A 15,213-nucleotide genomic window follows, 5' to 3' on the forward strand; every position below is an offset into this window, starting at 1 on the left:
GCAAAAATCAAATAAAAATGCGATACGTTCTCTGTAATCGAAGTAATACTATCTTGGCATCATTACAAGATAAGAAGATACAAATGCTAGTTCAAGATATAGTTTGGATAATAGAGTTCTTAAACGTTTACGTTTGATAGGCCTTAGATATGGCCAACTTCGTTCGTACTATGAATATCCCTTAACTTAAAATAATAACAATGATAATATATAAAGTTTGCACATTTCTGGTAGTGATCTAACTTAAGCTTACTCGTAGTTAGATGGGTACTTGAAATCGGTTAATTCGTAAAAATTTTCCTTGATGTTTCTGATGGTGACGAATCTGTTGAGAATATTACCACTACCGGATTTATCATTAGTACCACTCATTCTACCACCACCGAACCATTGTTGACCAACAACGGCACCGGTGCATTTGTCGTTGATGTAGAAGTTACCAGCGCTGTATCTTAACTTTTCGCTGGCTTCTACAATAGCCTCACGATCCTTAGCAAAGATGGATCCGGTCAAACCGTAGGTGCTGGTGTTATCAATAGTCTCACAGATTTGTGAGAATTCAGCATCTGGATAATCACAAACGGTTAAAATGGGACCAAAGAATTCGGTTGACATAAATTTATGATTTGGGTTAGTGGTCTTGACAATGGTTGGAGTCACAAACCAACCCTTAGATTTGTCGTATTGACCGCCCTGGATAATTTCTAATTCAGGGTCTTTCTTTGCTTCCTCAATGAATTTTGCCAATTTATCGAAACTCTGTTCATGGATAACTGGACCCATGAAACCATGTAGGTCACCACCGTTTAGGGGGCTTGCAGATGTGTTTGTTGGAACCACTTGATGTTGTTGTAAAGTACCAACCAAATTTTCCAAAAACTCTTTACTCTTTGATTGAGGCAAATACACTCTAGATGCAGCGGAACACTTCTGACCTTGATATTCAAATGCACCTCTTAGAGTGGATAGGACTGCATGTGGAATATTAGCAGATGGGTGAACCAAGTGGTAGTTCTTACCACCAGTTTCACCAACGATTCTTGGATAATCCTTGTAGAGGTCATTAACAACACCTTGCTGGATCTTTCCGTATAATTGTTTAAAAACATTGGTAGAACCAGTGAAATGCAAAGCTGAAAAATCTTTGTCATTCAAAACTTGTTCAGTAACTTCTACAGCATTACCTGGGATGAAATTAACAACACCGTTGGGCAAGCCAGCTTCCTCCAAAACGGTCAACAACAAGTAGTTGGACAATGCGGCCGTTTGAGATGGTTTCCAAACAACAGTGTTACCCATTAGTGCTGGTGCACCAACCAAGTTACCAGCAATGGCGGTAAAATTGAATGGGGTAACGGCATAGGTGAAACCTTCCAAAGGCCTATATTCTGCTTGATTCCAAACACCTGGGCTTGATTCTGCTGGTTGTTGACTATACAAGTCAACAGCGTACTTCACATTAAATCTAAAAAAATCAGAAAGTTCAGTGATACAATCGATTTCGGCTTGGAAGACATTTTTACCTTGACCTAACATAGTAGCAGCCAACATATCATAACGGTATTTGGTATCAATCAAATCTGCTGCCTTTAAGAAAACTGCAGCTCTTTCGTAAAATGGCAAATTCATCCACTTTTGCTTAGCATCTTTTGCACTTTGAATGGCCTTAACGACATCATCCTTTGTGGCTTGAGTCACATTTGCTAAGACTTGTTCGTGATTAGCAGGATTAGTCTGTGGGAAGAACGAACGGTTACCACCATCGTTATAGTAGATTCTTTGACCATTAACAACTAGAGGAACCTCTAGTGATGAGCTTCTAAATTTCATAAGGGAAGCACGTAAAAGGTCCCAGTCCTTAACATCTTTAGGACCAAAATTTTTAACAGGTTCATTGCCAATTGTGTTAGGTGTTTTAAATCTAGCCAATTGAGCAACGGTTCTCACACTTTGACGAGCTTGGAAACTAGCTCTTGATAGCATCTTTAATATTTTAGCTTAAGGTATTACTGTATCCTTTTCCACACAGATGTAGGTTAAAAAAACGATTATCCCCAAACAGAGGTTGAATATTAAGCCGTAGGTTTTAAATCAGTTAATCCGTAGTCCTTATATACCGATGGTTCCAGCACATTTAGCCTTGCCTAATCATATGGATAAAACTATTCACTTAATTATCTATCAGCATGGATCGCCAGTTGAGATTCGGGAGTCCGATCCCGAACGCCGTTATGGAGATAGCCAACCGAGCGCCAGGTGAAATGTCAGTTCCACTGGAAAAAAAAACAAATAAACAAAAAATAAATAAATAAATAATAATTATAATATTCAATTATAATAAAATTCCTTAAATCTATATCAAAATCCCTAGACCATTTTTTTTAAGTTTTCTCAAACGGCCATATAATCCGTACTATGCATTCATGGTCACTTCTATGTATTATCACTGCGTAATGATAACTCTCTGTTTGCACGGTCCTCATCCTTCAAGAAAAGTTGACGACGTTGTTGAAGGAGATATTGTTGATTAGCATCTCCGTAATAACTCTTGGCTCGCATGTAACCTAGTAGGAAATTTGAACTAAAGCACCAAATAGCTAATCCCAACATAACAACAAGTAATGCCTTCCATCCAATTGGTTCAACAAATGAATTAATCACTTCACCAAATAGTCGTGCCCCCAGTGTCGTTCTTGCTCTAAAAAATAAATCGTTGTCTTTATTCATGCACCTTTCCCATTGTTCACACTGACCCTGTAGCGCTGGTTTATTACGCAAAGTACATTCGTTAATGGCATAAAGATTTTTACAGTTAATTGATTCATATTCTAACTCTAATCTTTTGTGATTCCAGGAGGAAGTTATATCAGTCTTCAAAGAGCGCACGAGCGATGTAACAAATGAGAATAGGACCACGACTGTAATAAAATTAAGAAATAACTGCAGGTATGAGACAAAGGTATAAGAGTTTTTAGAAACCGGTTTACAGTTAGATGACCAGGGGACAGGAAGTTTATAAGGTTCATCGTACTCTGATTCCACAGGTCTTGACCAATCTTGTACAAATGGTCGGTATCCGTCCGTATTGGGGTAGTAGTGGTGGTGATTAATTGAAACCTGAATAGGTTGGCTTCTTGATCTCCACCTAAGTTCATCTTTCAAATCGGTAAAATCGATTCCTGTAACATTAGCATCAGAAGCCTTTCTATCCGTATTGAGAACTTCTTTTGGGGCAGGTTTAGACGCTTGTGCTGGTGATTCAATTGGTATACCATCAATTTTGGCTGCTGCAGCTACACCTAATGAAGTTGGAGATAGCAATGCTCTTATCACTGCTCCTCTATGTACACTCTCTTCATCTTCTTTTGAATCTGACTCATCCAATTCACTAACTTCTTCCTTCATCACATCATCATGGTTTTTGGCAGTATTATTATCCTGTGATGATTTCTCTTTGCTTACCTGTTTAGTTGGCGATGGTGTTGGTGATGCTTCTTGAACGTCCCGTTGCATATCTCCCTCTTCCAAAATATCTTGGCTTCTTTGCACTATTCTAGTATCAACACCTTCCCCTTCACCTTCAGCGTTTGCTTCCTCATCTATCAGTTCATCTACGTCCATTTTATCACCTAGTGGATCTAATTGCATAGCATGCCTTAGTGGTGAAGGACACACGGGAGAATGTGGCATATATTTGGTAAAAACCTGGGGTGACATTCTGCCAATTTCATCAGATATGCTAAGATTAGATAGTCGTACTAAATCTTCCTCTCTTATAGTCCTGTCCAGTTCATCATCAATACTTAATTTGCCGAACTTGTCCATCCTCTACCAAGTCAAACTAACAAAAGGATAAAATTAACGTTGATTTCTCAAGTATGTATAAGATCCTTTAGTCTTTTTTAAGCCATTAAGTTGTATGACTGAGAAACTACGTAGTGTTTTGTTTGTTTAGCCTTTCGATAGGTTTGGTGTTTCTTGTATTCTTTTTTTGACGTGGTCTTTATATTTCGATGTCGATGAGCACCGATAAAGCCTTTTAATCGCAAGGTGTCAATTAGTCGAAATGATGATGAACAAGATAAAAAAAACAAAAAAAAAAACAACAAAAAAGTAAAAAAAAAACGGTTTTGAAATTGTAGTGATTTATTTATATGAGTTTGCCCTCAAAAATAATATTTAAATATTCAAATCTTGTCCTTAGGCAGAGCTTGGTTTCAGCTTATATAAGGTATCCAAATACCCTGCGACAACTTTATCTGCCACACCAGTGGTTTTAATACTACTGGCAACACCATAAAGGGCACTAGTACCATCGTTAGCTGGTTTTTGGTTAGGGTTTTTCTTCATTTCGTTGACCATAGTCTTCAAATCAGAAACCAGCTTATCAATAGAACTTACTGATAACTTGGTAACTGCAATGTGAAGTGCAGGTGGTTTTTGTAATGCACTCAAGTGCCATCCCATTTTAGATAATTTATCACCTAGCTCATAAACGTTCAATTGATCAGACTTGAAGGATACAACGCAACAAAGTGGGTCACCAATGATCTGCAATTCTGGTAATTCTTTTGCAATGCTGCTTTTCAATTTCCTGGCTGCAGTAATAATTTCTCTGGATGAATCCGTGTAACCCTTTTTACCGAAATGAACCATTGTTGCCCAACATCCGACAACAAGAGCACCGGGTCTAGATCCAGCCAAGGTGGGGGAACCATACACACCACCAATCCAATCGGTAGACACATAGTACTGAGAGGCTCTCAAAGCTTGATTACGGTACATAACCACTGAAGAACCCTTTGGTGCAAAACCATATTTGTGTGTATCACAAGAGATAGACGTAACACCAGGCACACGGAAATCAAATGGAGGAATGTCATTAAATCCAGCTCTTTCCATGAATGCAATCGCGAACGAACCAAGACAACAGTCGATGTGAAGCGGTATGTGATACTTTTGACCTAATTTACCTAACCCTCCGATGTCATCGACGATACCGTGTGGATAGTTGGGGGCGGATCCCACAAGTAAGACCGTGTTTTTGTTGATCAGTCTCTTGACCTGATTTAAATCCACCTTGTAAGTAACTGGGTCCAATTCTGCCTTACGAACCTTCATACCGAAATAGTAGGCGGCCTTGTGGAATCCAGCATGTGCCGTCACTGGTACGATGATTTCTGGTTCTGTAATACCATGTTGTTGGTAACCGTAAGTCTTAGCACTCAAACAAGCAAGCAAAATCGATTCAGTACCACCAGAACTGGTAGTACCACAACCTGTATCCTTAGGGGCATGGAACACGTCTAACACCATGGATACCACCTCGGCTTCCATCTTACGCACAGCAGGAAAAACGTTTGGATGCAGTTGATTAGCAACACAGTATTTCTCAAAGGCCAAGGATTGTAAATGGATCAACTGTTGACCACCATGGTACACAGCACCTGAAAGTTTACCGTCTTCCCATTTTGTTGTACGCAGTAATTCTTGTAATTTGTCCAATTCTTCCAAAGTAGTCTCTTCAGACAATCCTTCATCAGGTAAAGTTCCATAATCTTCGATTGCCTCATTGCGAATAAGTAGATCCCTTTCAATAACATTAATACCCTTACCAACTTCTCTATTTACTGTAGGTCTGAGAATTGGTGAGTTAAGCAAAGTTCTGAACACAGCAGTTGCAATACTGTGGTAAACATTTTTCAGAGTCCTCAAAAACCCAAATGCTTTCAGATGGTAACATACTCGACTAGAAACTTTGTAGATTAAAGTAATAAACAAGTAATCCTTGATCAGACTACTCCACGAACTTGTTTCAACGTAAAGAGCAGCATACTGGTAACCATTGAGCACCAGCTGTAGCAGGTCTAAGCCTTTCAGCTCCTCTACAATTCTAGCTATCTTGGATTCCATTAGCAGCAGTTAGAGTCTTGGAAAAAGATTCTCTGGATTGCTTTTATTGGCCGCGTCTCTTTTATAGTAACGCGGTGTTCAATTCACTCCTGCCAAAGTAAATTTTCATGGAAAAAAAAAAGGAATGGATGGTTGGACGGTGAGCCGTAAATCTACCCTGAGAAAGAGACAAAGAACTGCACCTAACAATCGTGGAGATAGAACAAATCGAGCCATTGACAAACAAGATTTTACAACAGTTGTTGATGTCATAAACTTCTTTCTTTTTATGTTACATACTACTCTTAATTCTACGTGTAAGCTGGTGTATTTGACCTTGTAGAGCGATACCTGGCGTTGGATCTACCATTCTGACCGTGAGTGCCGTTGGACAAGGAATCATCGCTTGAAGAAGGCTTTAAACCGTAGTAAGAAGCCATTTTCGTCACGTATGATTTGAGAAATTTGGAACGGGACTTCAAGGATGCCAAATCGTTCTTCAGTTTTTGTTCCTGCGATAATAGTGTTTTAGTTTGTATCTGTAGACCTGGTCCCTCCAAATCTTTGTGCAACTGGTCCACTTCATCTTTGAGCACCTTAGTACGTTGAGATTGTTCCGCGGCCTCTGAGGATTTTTGTTGGTATTGAGATCTCAATGAATCATTGTGTTGGTTCCTTTGCAAATTCTGTTCTGAAAGGGATCCTAACAGAGTTTTAAGAGTACTGATCTTTTCAGTATACTGTTGGAGCTCTGGATCGACATCTGCTAACAAAGTTATTCTTTTCGCCTCCTCTAGAGCGCCATCCAATGCCTTGATCTTGTCATCTAATTTAGAGGCTTCGCTTTTACATCTTTCTAATCGTTTCTCAGAGTCTATAATCGATTTCTCACCATCTTGGAATTTTTTGAAAACGTTGCCTGCTTCCACTCTCGTTTCGTCCAAATAGTCTTGTCTTTCCGTTTCATAATGACGTTTCCTCGTTAGAATTTCGTCACCATGTCGGCATTCGTTCTGAACTTTAAGTAGTCGATCTAACGTCCTTTTATTCAATTCTGATTGGTAGGATTTCATATCGAATACATCCTCATTCATAGTCAATTGGTTATCGCTGAAATCTAGCCTTGTCATAATTAGCTCAAAAGGTGGTACATCTGTGGAGACTTGAGAGAGTGGAATTTCTGATAATGATGGGATGGTATTTTCACCTCGAAGTAGCATATCTACCACTTGCTTATAGTCTACCGATGGTAAGTTGTTGTATGTTGTATGTCTGGTTGAAAGGAAATGTTTAATGGCGGCTTTCGAATGTTGATAATTGTCAGTACCTTCTGTTGGTGGATTTTCTAGCAAGAAATGATCGGGTGAATCCTTAACTAAAAGTTTCACCAACGGCAATCTTTTTTGTCCTTTTTTCCTTATATTATCTAACGCCGGCAAAAATGGGTCTATCGAGGGATCAAAACTGATGATATAGTCCACATTATAACCTCTCATAAGTTCAGGGTTGTTAGTTAAATGTGTAGTTGTGGTTAAAAATAACCAATCCTCATCGATTGCCTGCACAGATTTCATCTTGTGCTTCAATGAATAATCATAGTCGTCGCGATGATACCCAGTATACCTGTTCGAACCAGATTCGTTGCTCGGCGTACCGTCTTTGGAATTACTTGCATCTACAGGAGAACATGATCGTTCTAGTGGGAAAACATGCTTTTCATCGTACAAAGAAGCTCCTGATAACCTTTTAATTCTGACTCTTTTACCCAAGACTAAACCTTCTAAAATGTCCAATTCTCTCACATTATGTGATATAATGCAAATTTTCAAAGCATCAGGAAATGTTTGCCTATCACGTTGGATGAATCGAGATAATAACTCTTGCAATTTTTGAAATTTATCACTAGTCGTAACTAAATTTTCTGTAGGTACCATTCGAAGAAACTGTCTTGGCATGTAGTGTTCGACAAGTAGACATGGATGATTAGCAACAACTCTTATGCCCTTGTCAAGCATATGAGTCATCTGCTTTGAAGATATTTGGGGATATTCCGCTACAGCATCCTTATCATCGATATTATTCGAAGAGTCGAGCTCTTTTTGGAAGGATCTAGCATGTAACGAGACTAAAATTTCTGTCAAATCTCTCTGGAACGGTGTCAACCCCACGGGAAGGTAAAATACGTGCGAATTCCTTGCGTTACGATTCATTGATAGCAGCTAGCGGAGATTTACCAACCTCCCAATTCGATCTATGCTTCGAACAATCCGGACTTCATGCCAGTTTGATTAAATTAATGATCTTTTTTTTTCTTCAATATTGGGTCAGTTTCGGAGTCTTAAGTCGACAGAAAAAGTTCATATAGTCTCAAAAAAATTAAACATCATAATTAAAAATAACATTAATACAAAATACAATCAGTATCTAATCTATCCCCATTTAGTCACCTTTTGAGCGCTTTTCGACCAGCTCCACAAAATTCTCGAATGGAATATCTTGAGTCTCCAAGAGCTTGGCACCATGGTCATCAGTGGGAATTAGTTTACTTTTGAAAAATCTGTCTTGACTTCCACCGATTACCGTATCGATATAGACTGGCTCTGGGAATCTGGCATCTACAATTAATTTGGCAGCTACCTTAGCGGCTTCTATGTCTTCTGAGTCTTGTTGAGCGTACCTGACGCCCACAAAAAACCCACCATCCACCAGAGTAGCGGTTGGATCCGATAAAAGATCTTGAGATGGAAGCGGTGTTAGTTTTTTGCCAAATTGAAACTGTATTGCGGTAGGAAGAGCGTAACATAAAGATGTTTCGATACTTGAGTGGTCGATTTGGTGAAGGAACAGCACTCTTTCATCAGGCGAAGCGTTACGAGTGGTGAACAGCGGAGTTCTTCTTAAGCCATAGTAGTATTTCAAAAATTCTTGAGATTTGTGCTTGTGAACTGCAACAGTATCCAATTGGTAGCGAATACGTTGTAATTGATCGGTAGTAAATTTACCTTTCAAGACCTGGTAGGAGATAGATTTCATCAAATAGACAAGTTCGATTTTAGGATTGAAAGAGTTCGCCACAAGGCAATCGGGACTATTAGAGGTGGGGATAATCTTGGTATGGACGTGCACGTAAGATGCACCGTTCTGAGTGTAGTTTAGTTGGAATTGCATATACAACTGTTCCGGAACGTTTTCATTAGCATCTCTGATGGTGGATCCTGTAACTATGCTTAGCGATAGGGGCACCACCAGATGTTCAGGATCCAAATAGGGTGATTCAAGTTTCCATTCGTTAGTGCTACCTTCGCCCTTAGGAGTGTCACTATAATTGTTTAAAGTTGCCTTCATTGGGGACGCCTTCGTCAATGCCCCATCTACTAGGAGACGTCCCGAAGAAACCACTGTAAGCCTTAAATCTGAGATTGCATTGGATCTTCTGTCCAAGAATTTTTCAAAAGTGTGAACAAATCTTTCATCCTTAAAAGAATTGAATTGTGCTGCGATGTTAAATAAATCTGACATCTCCATAAACCCGATTTGGTCCAATGAGCTTGCGAAGATGGTAAAAGAAGCAGCAGAGGCCAATTTTGAGTAAAAATCTCGAGCGTCCTTAAAGTACTTGGCAGATTTGTCCAAGTTGTGTTGTTGCCTCATTGTATTCTTTTTATCTCTCGAGGCCACTTTCCCCGGACCTTCTGTGCAGGGACCCGCTAAAAAGCATACAACTTGGTCTCCTAAGATCGACGCCAGAAACAACGCCAGGCCCGTGGACCTCTTGGCTCTTCTGCTGCCGTGGGAATCCTTTGCCTCCAACTTATTAATCGTTCCCATGACACTGACGGAATCGAATAAACCGTGATCTAAGTGTCTCCTAAAGTAATCTCGATTTAACCGTTTCAAATAGTGTTCTACTTTGTGGTGCTTAGCTGCAAAAGATTTCTTGTTGTCAGGAGAGTGCACTGCAACGTCCCCATTACGATGTAAAGTAACAAGTGAATATTTGGTATTAGATTTTAGTTTCAAAGCATGTTGTAGTGCATTCAATTCTTCTTTTTCACAAATAGTATCAATCACAATAACCACAACGTCATCTTTAGACTTCCCACCCCCAGTTTGGCTCATATATGTCTCGCAGTCGGGCATGTCTGTATTCCAAGGGTTGTAAGTATTGCAGAATATACAGATCCATTTCTTTCCATCGTCAGAATCCACGATTCTCGAGCCACCGTAAAGACCTTTGCACTTTTCGCACCGGAATTGACCTTCTAACCACTCCGCCTGGGCCTTGAATGGTTCATAAAGGCAGTGGATATGCCCTTCATCCCCCACGTCTTGCAACGCTTCGTTCCTCGATGCAGGCAGTACGCCGTAATTGAACCAACTCATAGTAACTATAGAATCTGCAGAATTGAATAAAGGTTGCCAGCTTGACGAGAATCGCTAGCCATAAAGTCCTATCTCTTAGTCTTGTTGTCCCTTTTATTTTGTATTGATATAAAGCCGATGTGCTAGGAGCTTTTTTTTCTTCAAGAGGCCTTCTGAACATGAAATTTTTCAAACCATACAAGATAACACCAACTAACTGAAAAAACTGACAACTCAAGTCATATAAGAGCACCATTAGACTTTAACTTGTGGTCATCGCTGACTTCTACAATGCCAAGAACCTACCCCTACTGGAGAGTCTCCAAGTTTCGTCCTGCCACCTGGCTAGAAGGTGCAGGTTACGCTCCTCAAGTGTTTGTGTTTAGAAATCTCGAAAGTGGACAAGTCCTGTACTCCCAGTTCCCCAATTTTACCCAGCAACAAGTTGACAAGCAATTCCAAAGGACTGACTGGTCAAACCGTAAGCCAGCTATCAGACGTGACATATGGAGATGTATGTGCGTTGTCGATATGCCCACATATGAGTCTGGAGTCAAGCTGTACCAGAATCTATGTCGTTTGAAATACCTACGTGATGTTAGAATGCCACAAGAAGCTCAAAAGCATCGTAAATTGAATGAAGATGGTCACATTTGGTACAGCAGTCAGTACAGACCAACCTACACTCAAGAAGCCGTGGCCGATCTTAGAGAATCAATCGCTAAATCTGGTTGTGACAGCGACATTACTATACACTGGGAAGATGCCTGGAGAATGGGGGACAAATCTAAACACTGGACACCAATACTACCTGGTGTACAACACTCTCTGATGAGCCGTGTTGGTAACATTGCTAGAGAACAAAGTACTGTACTACGAGAACTGGGTGACAGGGCAAGGCAAGAATTCCAGAGGGCCAGGAAATCGAACCAGAACCAGCAGGAAGGTCATATGAGTCTATAAAGGCGAAACCAGAAAAATATGCATAGAAAAGAATGGTCGAACCCGATACATACTACTGTAAATAGTCATGACCAATTTTAAGTAAAATCCTATTATTGCACCATCACGGGTCGTAATCCACCCTGCAGAATCACGGTACATAATTCTTCCTGCCGGTTCCAGCTGTATAATCTGATTACGCGATCAACGTCTCCATTATAAATTTTTCTAGCGTGGTTTCCTGCCAATGAGCTCGCATTAGTTAGCTCGATTTTCCATTATAATTATTAGAAAAAGAAAATATCTCTTCACAGGCAACAAATATCCGTTGACAGGCAACAAACATCTCAGGAGAAACATATTTGTTGAGACTTTAAGTAAAGGAGGATAGGTTTAAACAAGAGGACTCTTTTATTTTGACATATTCTTTTCCCTTCTTACTCTTTTATTTGTTTTCTTACTTTCCTACCAACGAGCATCGTTGCTTTGCTTTATCAAAGGTAAGCTATCCTAGATGAATTCATCAACCTTTGACTACGTTGAGTTCAAGGGCCCCTATGGGTTTATGCACTCCCCAGTGCCACCAGTGGTTAATATTCAGCCAAAGCCTAGTCTTTTCTCATTTGTTAGTGATGGTGTCCTTGCACTAGCGGCCCCTGTGATATGTTACTGGACCTACTCCATGTTCTTTCACATCGTAGACATTTTTGAGTTGGCTGAGAAATATAGAATTCATGATTCCGAAGAAGTCCAGTCTCGTAACCGTGCTGGCCGTGTGGAAGTGTTTTGCGAAGTTATCTTTCAACATATTGTACAAACTACAGTGGGGTTATTGTTTTTACATTTTGATGCAGAACCTACAACAGGATTCGAGCAAAAGGCTATCTGGGAATGGAGAAGGATTTTACCCAGCGTCATTCCTGATTTCGTGGTCTACTACTTTTACATGTATGGTATCTCCGCTATCAAAGAAGTTATCGGATTCGTTGTCATTGATACATGGCAATACTTTTGGCATAGAGCCATGCATATGAACAAGGAATTGTACAGAAGATATCATTCAAGACATCACAGATTGTACGTTCCTTATGCCTACGGTGCTCTGTACAACGCACCAGTGGAAGGTTTCCTATTGGATACCTTGGGTACCGGTGTTGCCATGCTACTTACTCAAATGACCCACAGAGAACAGATTATGTTATATTCCTTTGCAACTTTGAAGACTGTGGATGACCACTGCGGATACGCATTCCCATGGGATCCATTCCAGATTATTTTCCCTAATAACTCGGTTTATCATGACATTCACCACCAAAACTTTGGTATCAAGACCAATTTCTCCCAACCTTTCTTCACGTTTTGGGATTCTCTATTCCACACGAATTTTGCAGGCTTCGAACAATATCAAAACGCTCAAAGACGTGTTACGATTGACCGTTACAAGGACTTCCTGAGGGAAAGAAAAGAGTTGGCACAGAAAGGTATTAATACTGCCTACCATCCAAAGCGTAAGCAAAATTAGAAGCAAGGAAAGATGGGATTTACGGTTATTTCCCCGATAATTTATATGTTTTGTTTTGTTTGACTAGGAAGAAAGTGGTCGTCCGCATGTATTCCGGTCATTATACAGCTGAATATGAAGTATAGAAAAGAAAAAAAAAAAGATTGTTCATGTTTTTTGTGTTTAATTCCTTTTTTTTCTCTTAATTTGTTGACGTTAAATTCTTTAGATTTCAAAATTAGATGTAGTCTTCTAGAGCCTTGTTTAGTCTTTGAACCTTGGCAGCGACGCTCAAGTCGACGGTCTTATCGCCAAGTTCAACAATCAAGCCACCTTGAATGTCAGGTTTGACTTCGTTGACCAATTTCAAACTCTTGGAAGAACCCACCAAGTTAGAGCCAGCCAAAGCCTTTTCGACTCTCTTGAAAGATTTGGAATCTAATGGTTGAGCAGTAATGACAGTAGCCTTGACCAAGCCGTTGTAGGCATCGGTTAAAACGGTGAACTGGTTAGAAACCTTTGGTAAAAGTTCCAATCTGTTGTTTTCAGCCAAAACTTTCAACAAGTTGGCAACGGAAGCATCCAATTTGCCGGTAGATAGAGTGTCCACGATAACGCTTCTGTCCTTAGATGCTAGAGATGGATTGCTAACAATTTCCTTCAATCTTGGATCGGTTTGAATGGATTGAGATAAGTTACTCAAAGATGCAGCAGCGGATTCGATAGAAGTGTCCTTGGAAGCTGCAGTGAAAAGAGCGGATGCATATGTACCATCTAGACCGAACAATTGGATAGGTGGTTTAACACCTTTACTAGCACTTGCTAGAGAACGCACAAAGATTCTGCCAAACATCAATACTTGGATATGCTTTTTCAGGTATATTCGAGGATCCAATGGGTTCGATTAGACCTTCAATCAATCTATAATAACAAACGAAGGGACTCTTATTTCAAGGTTATATTCGTCCATAGGTGCTCTGGGTTCGCTCACTTTTCTCGCATTTTTTTCCTAGGCCGAGAGTATTATCACTATATACGTCACTGTAGAAATTCTTTAATTTTATTTGTTCAAAGTCACGAGAGCAGGTTAGAGAGCGTTACGCGACAAGAAGGGCCTTAAGACAGCTAAGAACAATACCATCAAGCTCTTTGGAGCTTGAGGATTCTGATGGTATACATCATTATGGTGTTTCATGGAGAAGTCTGAGCTTTCCTCTTTGGGAATGTGATATACGTTGTACCAATGAGGAATCAATATCTTATAGGAAAGTGTCCATTTACAGTAGGCGCTGTGTGATTACCATATATAGCATACTCTCTGAAATAGGTAATTGCAAAACCCATACACATATCTACCAACAGCCCTATCTTCGTCCCTCTGTTATTTGACAAGCCCTAATTAGTTCTTCCGGGTAACATAGCTTGGAAAATTTTTCGAACTTTGGGCATATAAAAAGTCAACCTCATCGCATCTATGCTTTTACTTGTCACTCTACACTTTGTTCCTTCTAGAACCCTATCATCAGTAGTGGTTAATACTTACTCGTATTAATTACAATTACTTTTATAGAAACCTACGACCCTTCCACTTGGACTTTTCCGTTTGGATTTTTCCATCTTCTGGATTTCCCAGTCGATGGGGATTTTCGGACTAGTTAATACTGGAGCTCGAGTGGTTGGTTCCGACAATAACCCATAGCTGAACGGTTTTTGACCACCTCCAAACAAGGTGGGCACAAGCTCCGTTTCGTTTCCGGTTTCTTAGATTATAGTCTTCTATGAGGGGATCATCTGTAAAGTTTTGGGCTTAGGCCCTAGCAGGTGGAGTTGCTCGATTGCAGAGAGCTGTATAATGCAGCTTGAGAGTTTGAAATCGGGCCTCCCTTCATGGAAGTACATTCCTTTAGCTAATTTTTTTTTTTTTTTTTGTTTCGTCTTAGAAAAATCTTGTCTCATCTTGTTATATTATAAAGGCGACAATTCGTATTTACATGACAGTTCTAATTAACTACTTGTAGTAGGGCTATGCTATTGAGGATTACTACCATCACTGCCCTTGGGTGATGATCCACCATTTTTGGCAGCTTCTCGTTGGGCTATCTCGTATTTCAGCCTTTCAGCAGCTCTGTAGATCTTGCTCTGCAGGTAAAAACTACCACCTTTTTCCTTATCGTTAATATCGAAAAGGTATTGGAATTTACCATTAATTTTGCTGGTATCTAATTCCTTTTCATCTTCTAGATTTAAAATTTTGGACGATTCATCAAGCGTTATACCACCATATTCTGCACTTGCGGAACGAGCTGCCTTAGGACCCTGTTTAACAGATTGAGATGCCGCTTGGCGGTAAGCTTCTGCAAATGCTTTACCAAAGACAGAAGCACCTGTTACGACCACTTGTACAAAAGCCCTATAAGCCATGATATACTTTCGACAATTATTCTTCGTAGTTCTTAGAGATATAAGGTCAAAGTTGGGTCAACTTTAAACCATTTTTCACTTCAACGGAAGAGAAC

At 39.9% G+C, this 15,213-nt stretch overlaps 9 protein-coding genes across 9 annotated transcripts; 2 read left to right on the forward strand and 7 right to left on the reverse strand.

The window, feature by feature from the left end:
- Window positions 1-249: 249 nt before the first annotated feature.
- On the reverse strand, window positions 250-1,983 carry PUT2 (1-pyrroline-5-carboxylate dehydrogenase; the record flags this gene model as incomplete). The annotated part of the gene is made up of 1 exon (XM_002498670.1): window positions 250-1,983. One exon carries the CDS (start codon window positions 1,981-1,983, stop codon window positions 250-252), a length of 1,734 nt encoding a protein of 577 aa, XP_002498715.1.
- A 450-nt stretch (window positions 1,984-2,433) lies between these two features.
- On the reverse strand, window positions 2,434-3,825 carry BRL1 (Brl1p; the record flags this gene model as incomplete). The annotated part of the gene is made up of 1 exon (XM_002498671.1): window positions 2,434-3,825. The coding sequence occupies one exon, from the start codon at window positions 3,823-3,825 to the stop codon at window positions 2,434-2,436; it is 1,392 nt and encodes a 463-aa protein (XP_002498716.1).
- A 375-nt stretch (window positions 3,826-4,200) lies between these two features.
- Window positions 4,201-5,913, reverse strand: DPL1 (sphinganine-1-phosphate aldolase DPL1; the record flags this gene model as incomplete). Its single annotated transcript, XM_002498672.1, has 1 exon — window positions 4,201-5,913. One exon carries the CDS (start codon window positions 5,911-5,913, stop codon window positions 4,201-4,203), a length of 1,713 nt encoding a protein of 570 aa, XP_002498717.1.
- Window positions 5,914-6,203: 290 nt separating this feature from the next.
- On the reverse strand, window positions 6,204-8,102 carry HDA2 (Hda2p; the record flags this gene model as incomplete). Its single annotated transcript, XM_002498673.1, has 1 exon — window positions 6,204-8,102. The coding sequence occupies one exon, from the start codon at window positions 8,100-8,102 to the stop codon at window positions 6,204-6,206; it is 1,899 nt and encodes a 632-aa protein (XP_002498718.1).
- Window positions 8,103-8,331: 229 nt separating this feature from the next.
- Window positions 8,332-10,275, reverse strand: NEL1 (GTPase-activating protein NEL1; the record flags this gene model as incomplete). The annotated part of the gene is made up of 1 exon (XM_002498674.1): window positions 8,332-10,275. The coding sequence occupies one exon, from the start codon at window positions 10,273-10,275 to the stop codon at window positions 8,332-8,334; it is 1,944 nt and encodes a 647-aa protein (XP_002498719.1).
- A 270-nt stretch (window positions 10,276-10,545) lies between these two features.
- Window positions 10,546-11,217, forward strand: MHR1 (mitochondrial 54S ribosomal protein mL67; the record flags this gene model as incomplete). Its single annotated transcript, XM_002498675.1, has 1 exon — window positions 10,546-11,217. One exon carries the CDS (start codon window positions 10,546-10,548, stop codon window positions 11,215-11,217), a length of 672 nt encoding a protein of 223 aa, XP_002498720.1.
- Window positions 11,218-11,710: 493 nt separating this feature from the next.
- SUR2 (sphingosine hydroxylase) lies at window positions 11,711-12,718 on the forward strand (the record flags this gene model as incomplete). Its single annotated transcript, XM_002498676.1, has 1 exon — window positions 11,711-12,718. The coding sequence occupies one exon, from the start codon at window positions 11,711-11,713 to the stop codon at window positions 12,716-12,718; it is 1,008 nt and encodes a 335-aa protein (XP_002498721.1).
- A 217-nt stretch (window positions 12,719-12,935) lies between these two features.
- ATP5 (F1F0 ATP synthase subunit 5) lies at window positions 12,936-13,550 on the reverse strand (the record flags this gene model as incomplete). Its single annotated transcript, XM_002498677.1, has 1 exon — window positions 12,936-13,550. The coding sequence occupies one exon, from the start codon at window positions 13,548-13,550 to the stop codon at window positions 12,936-12,938; it is 615 nt and encodes a 204-aa protein (XP_002498722.1).
- Window positions 13,551-14,725: 1,175 nt separating this feature from the next.
- On the reverse strand, window positions 14,726-15,118 carry PAM16 (import motor complex subunit PAM16; the record flags this gene model as incomplete). Its single annotated transcript, XM_002498678.1, has 1 exon — window positions 14,726-15,118. One exon carries the CDS (start codon window positions 15,116-15,118, stop codon window positions 14,726-14,728), a length of 393 nt encoding a protein of 130 aa, XP_002498723.1.
- Window positions 15,119-15,213: the final 95 nt, after the last annotated feature.

Source organism: Zygosaccharomyces rouxii (assembly GCF_000026365.1).
Source record: "Zygosaccharomyces rouxii strain CBS732 chromosome G complete sequence".
Lineage (NCBI taxonomy): Eukaryota > Fungi > Ascomycota > Saccharomycetes > Saccharomycetales > Saccharomycetaceae > Zygosaccharomyces > Zygosaccharomyces rouxii.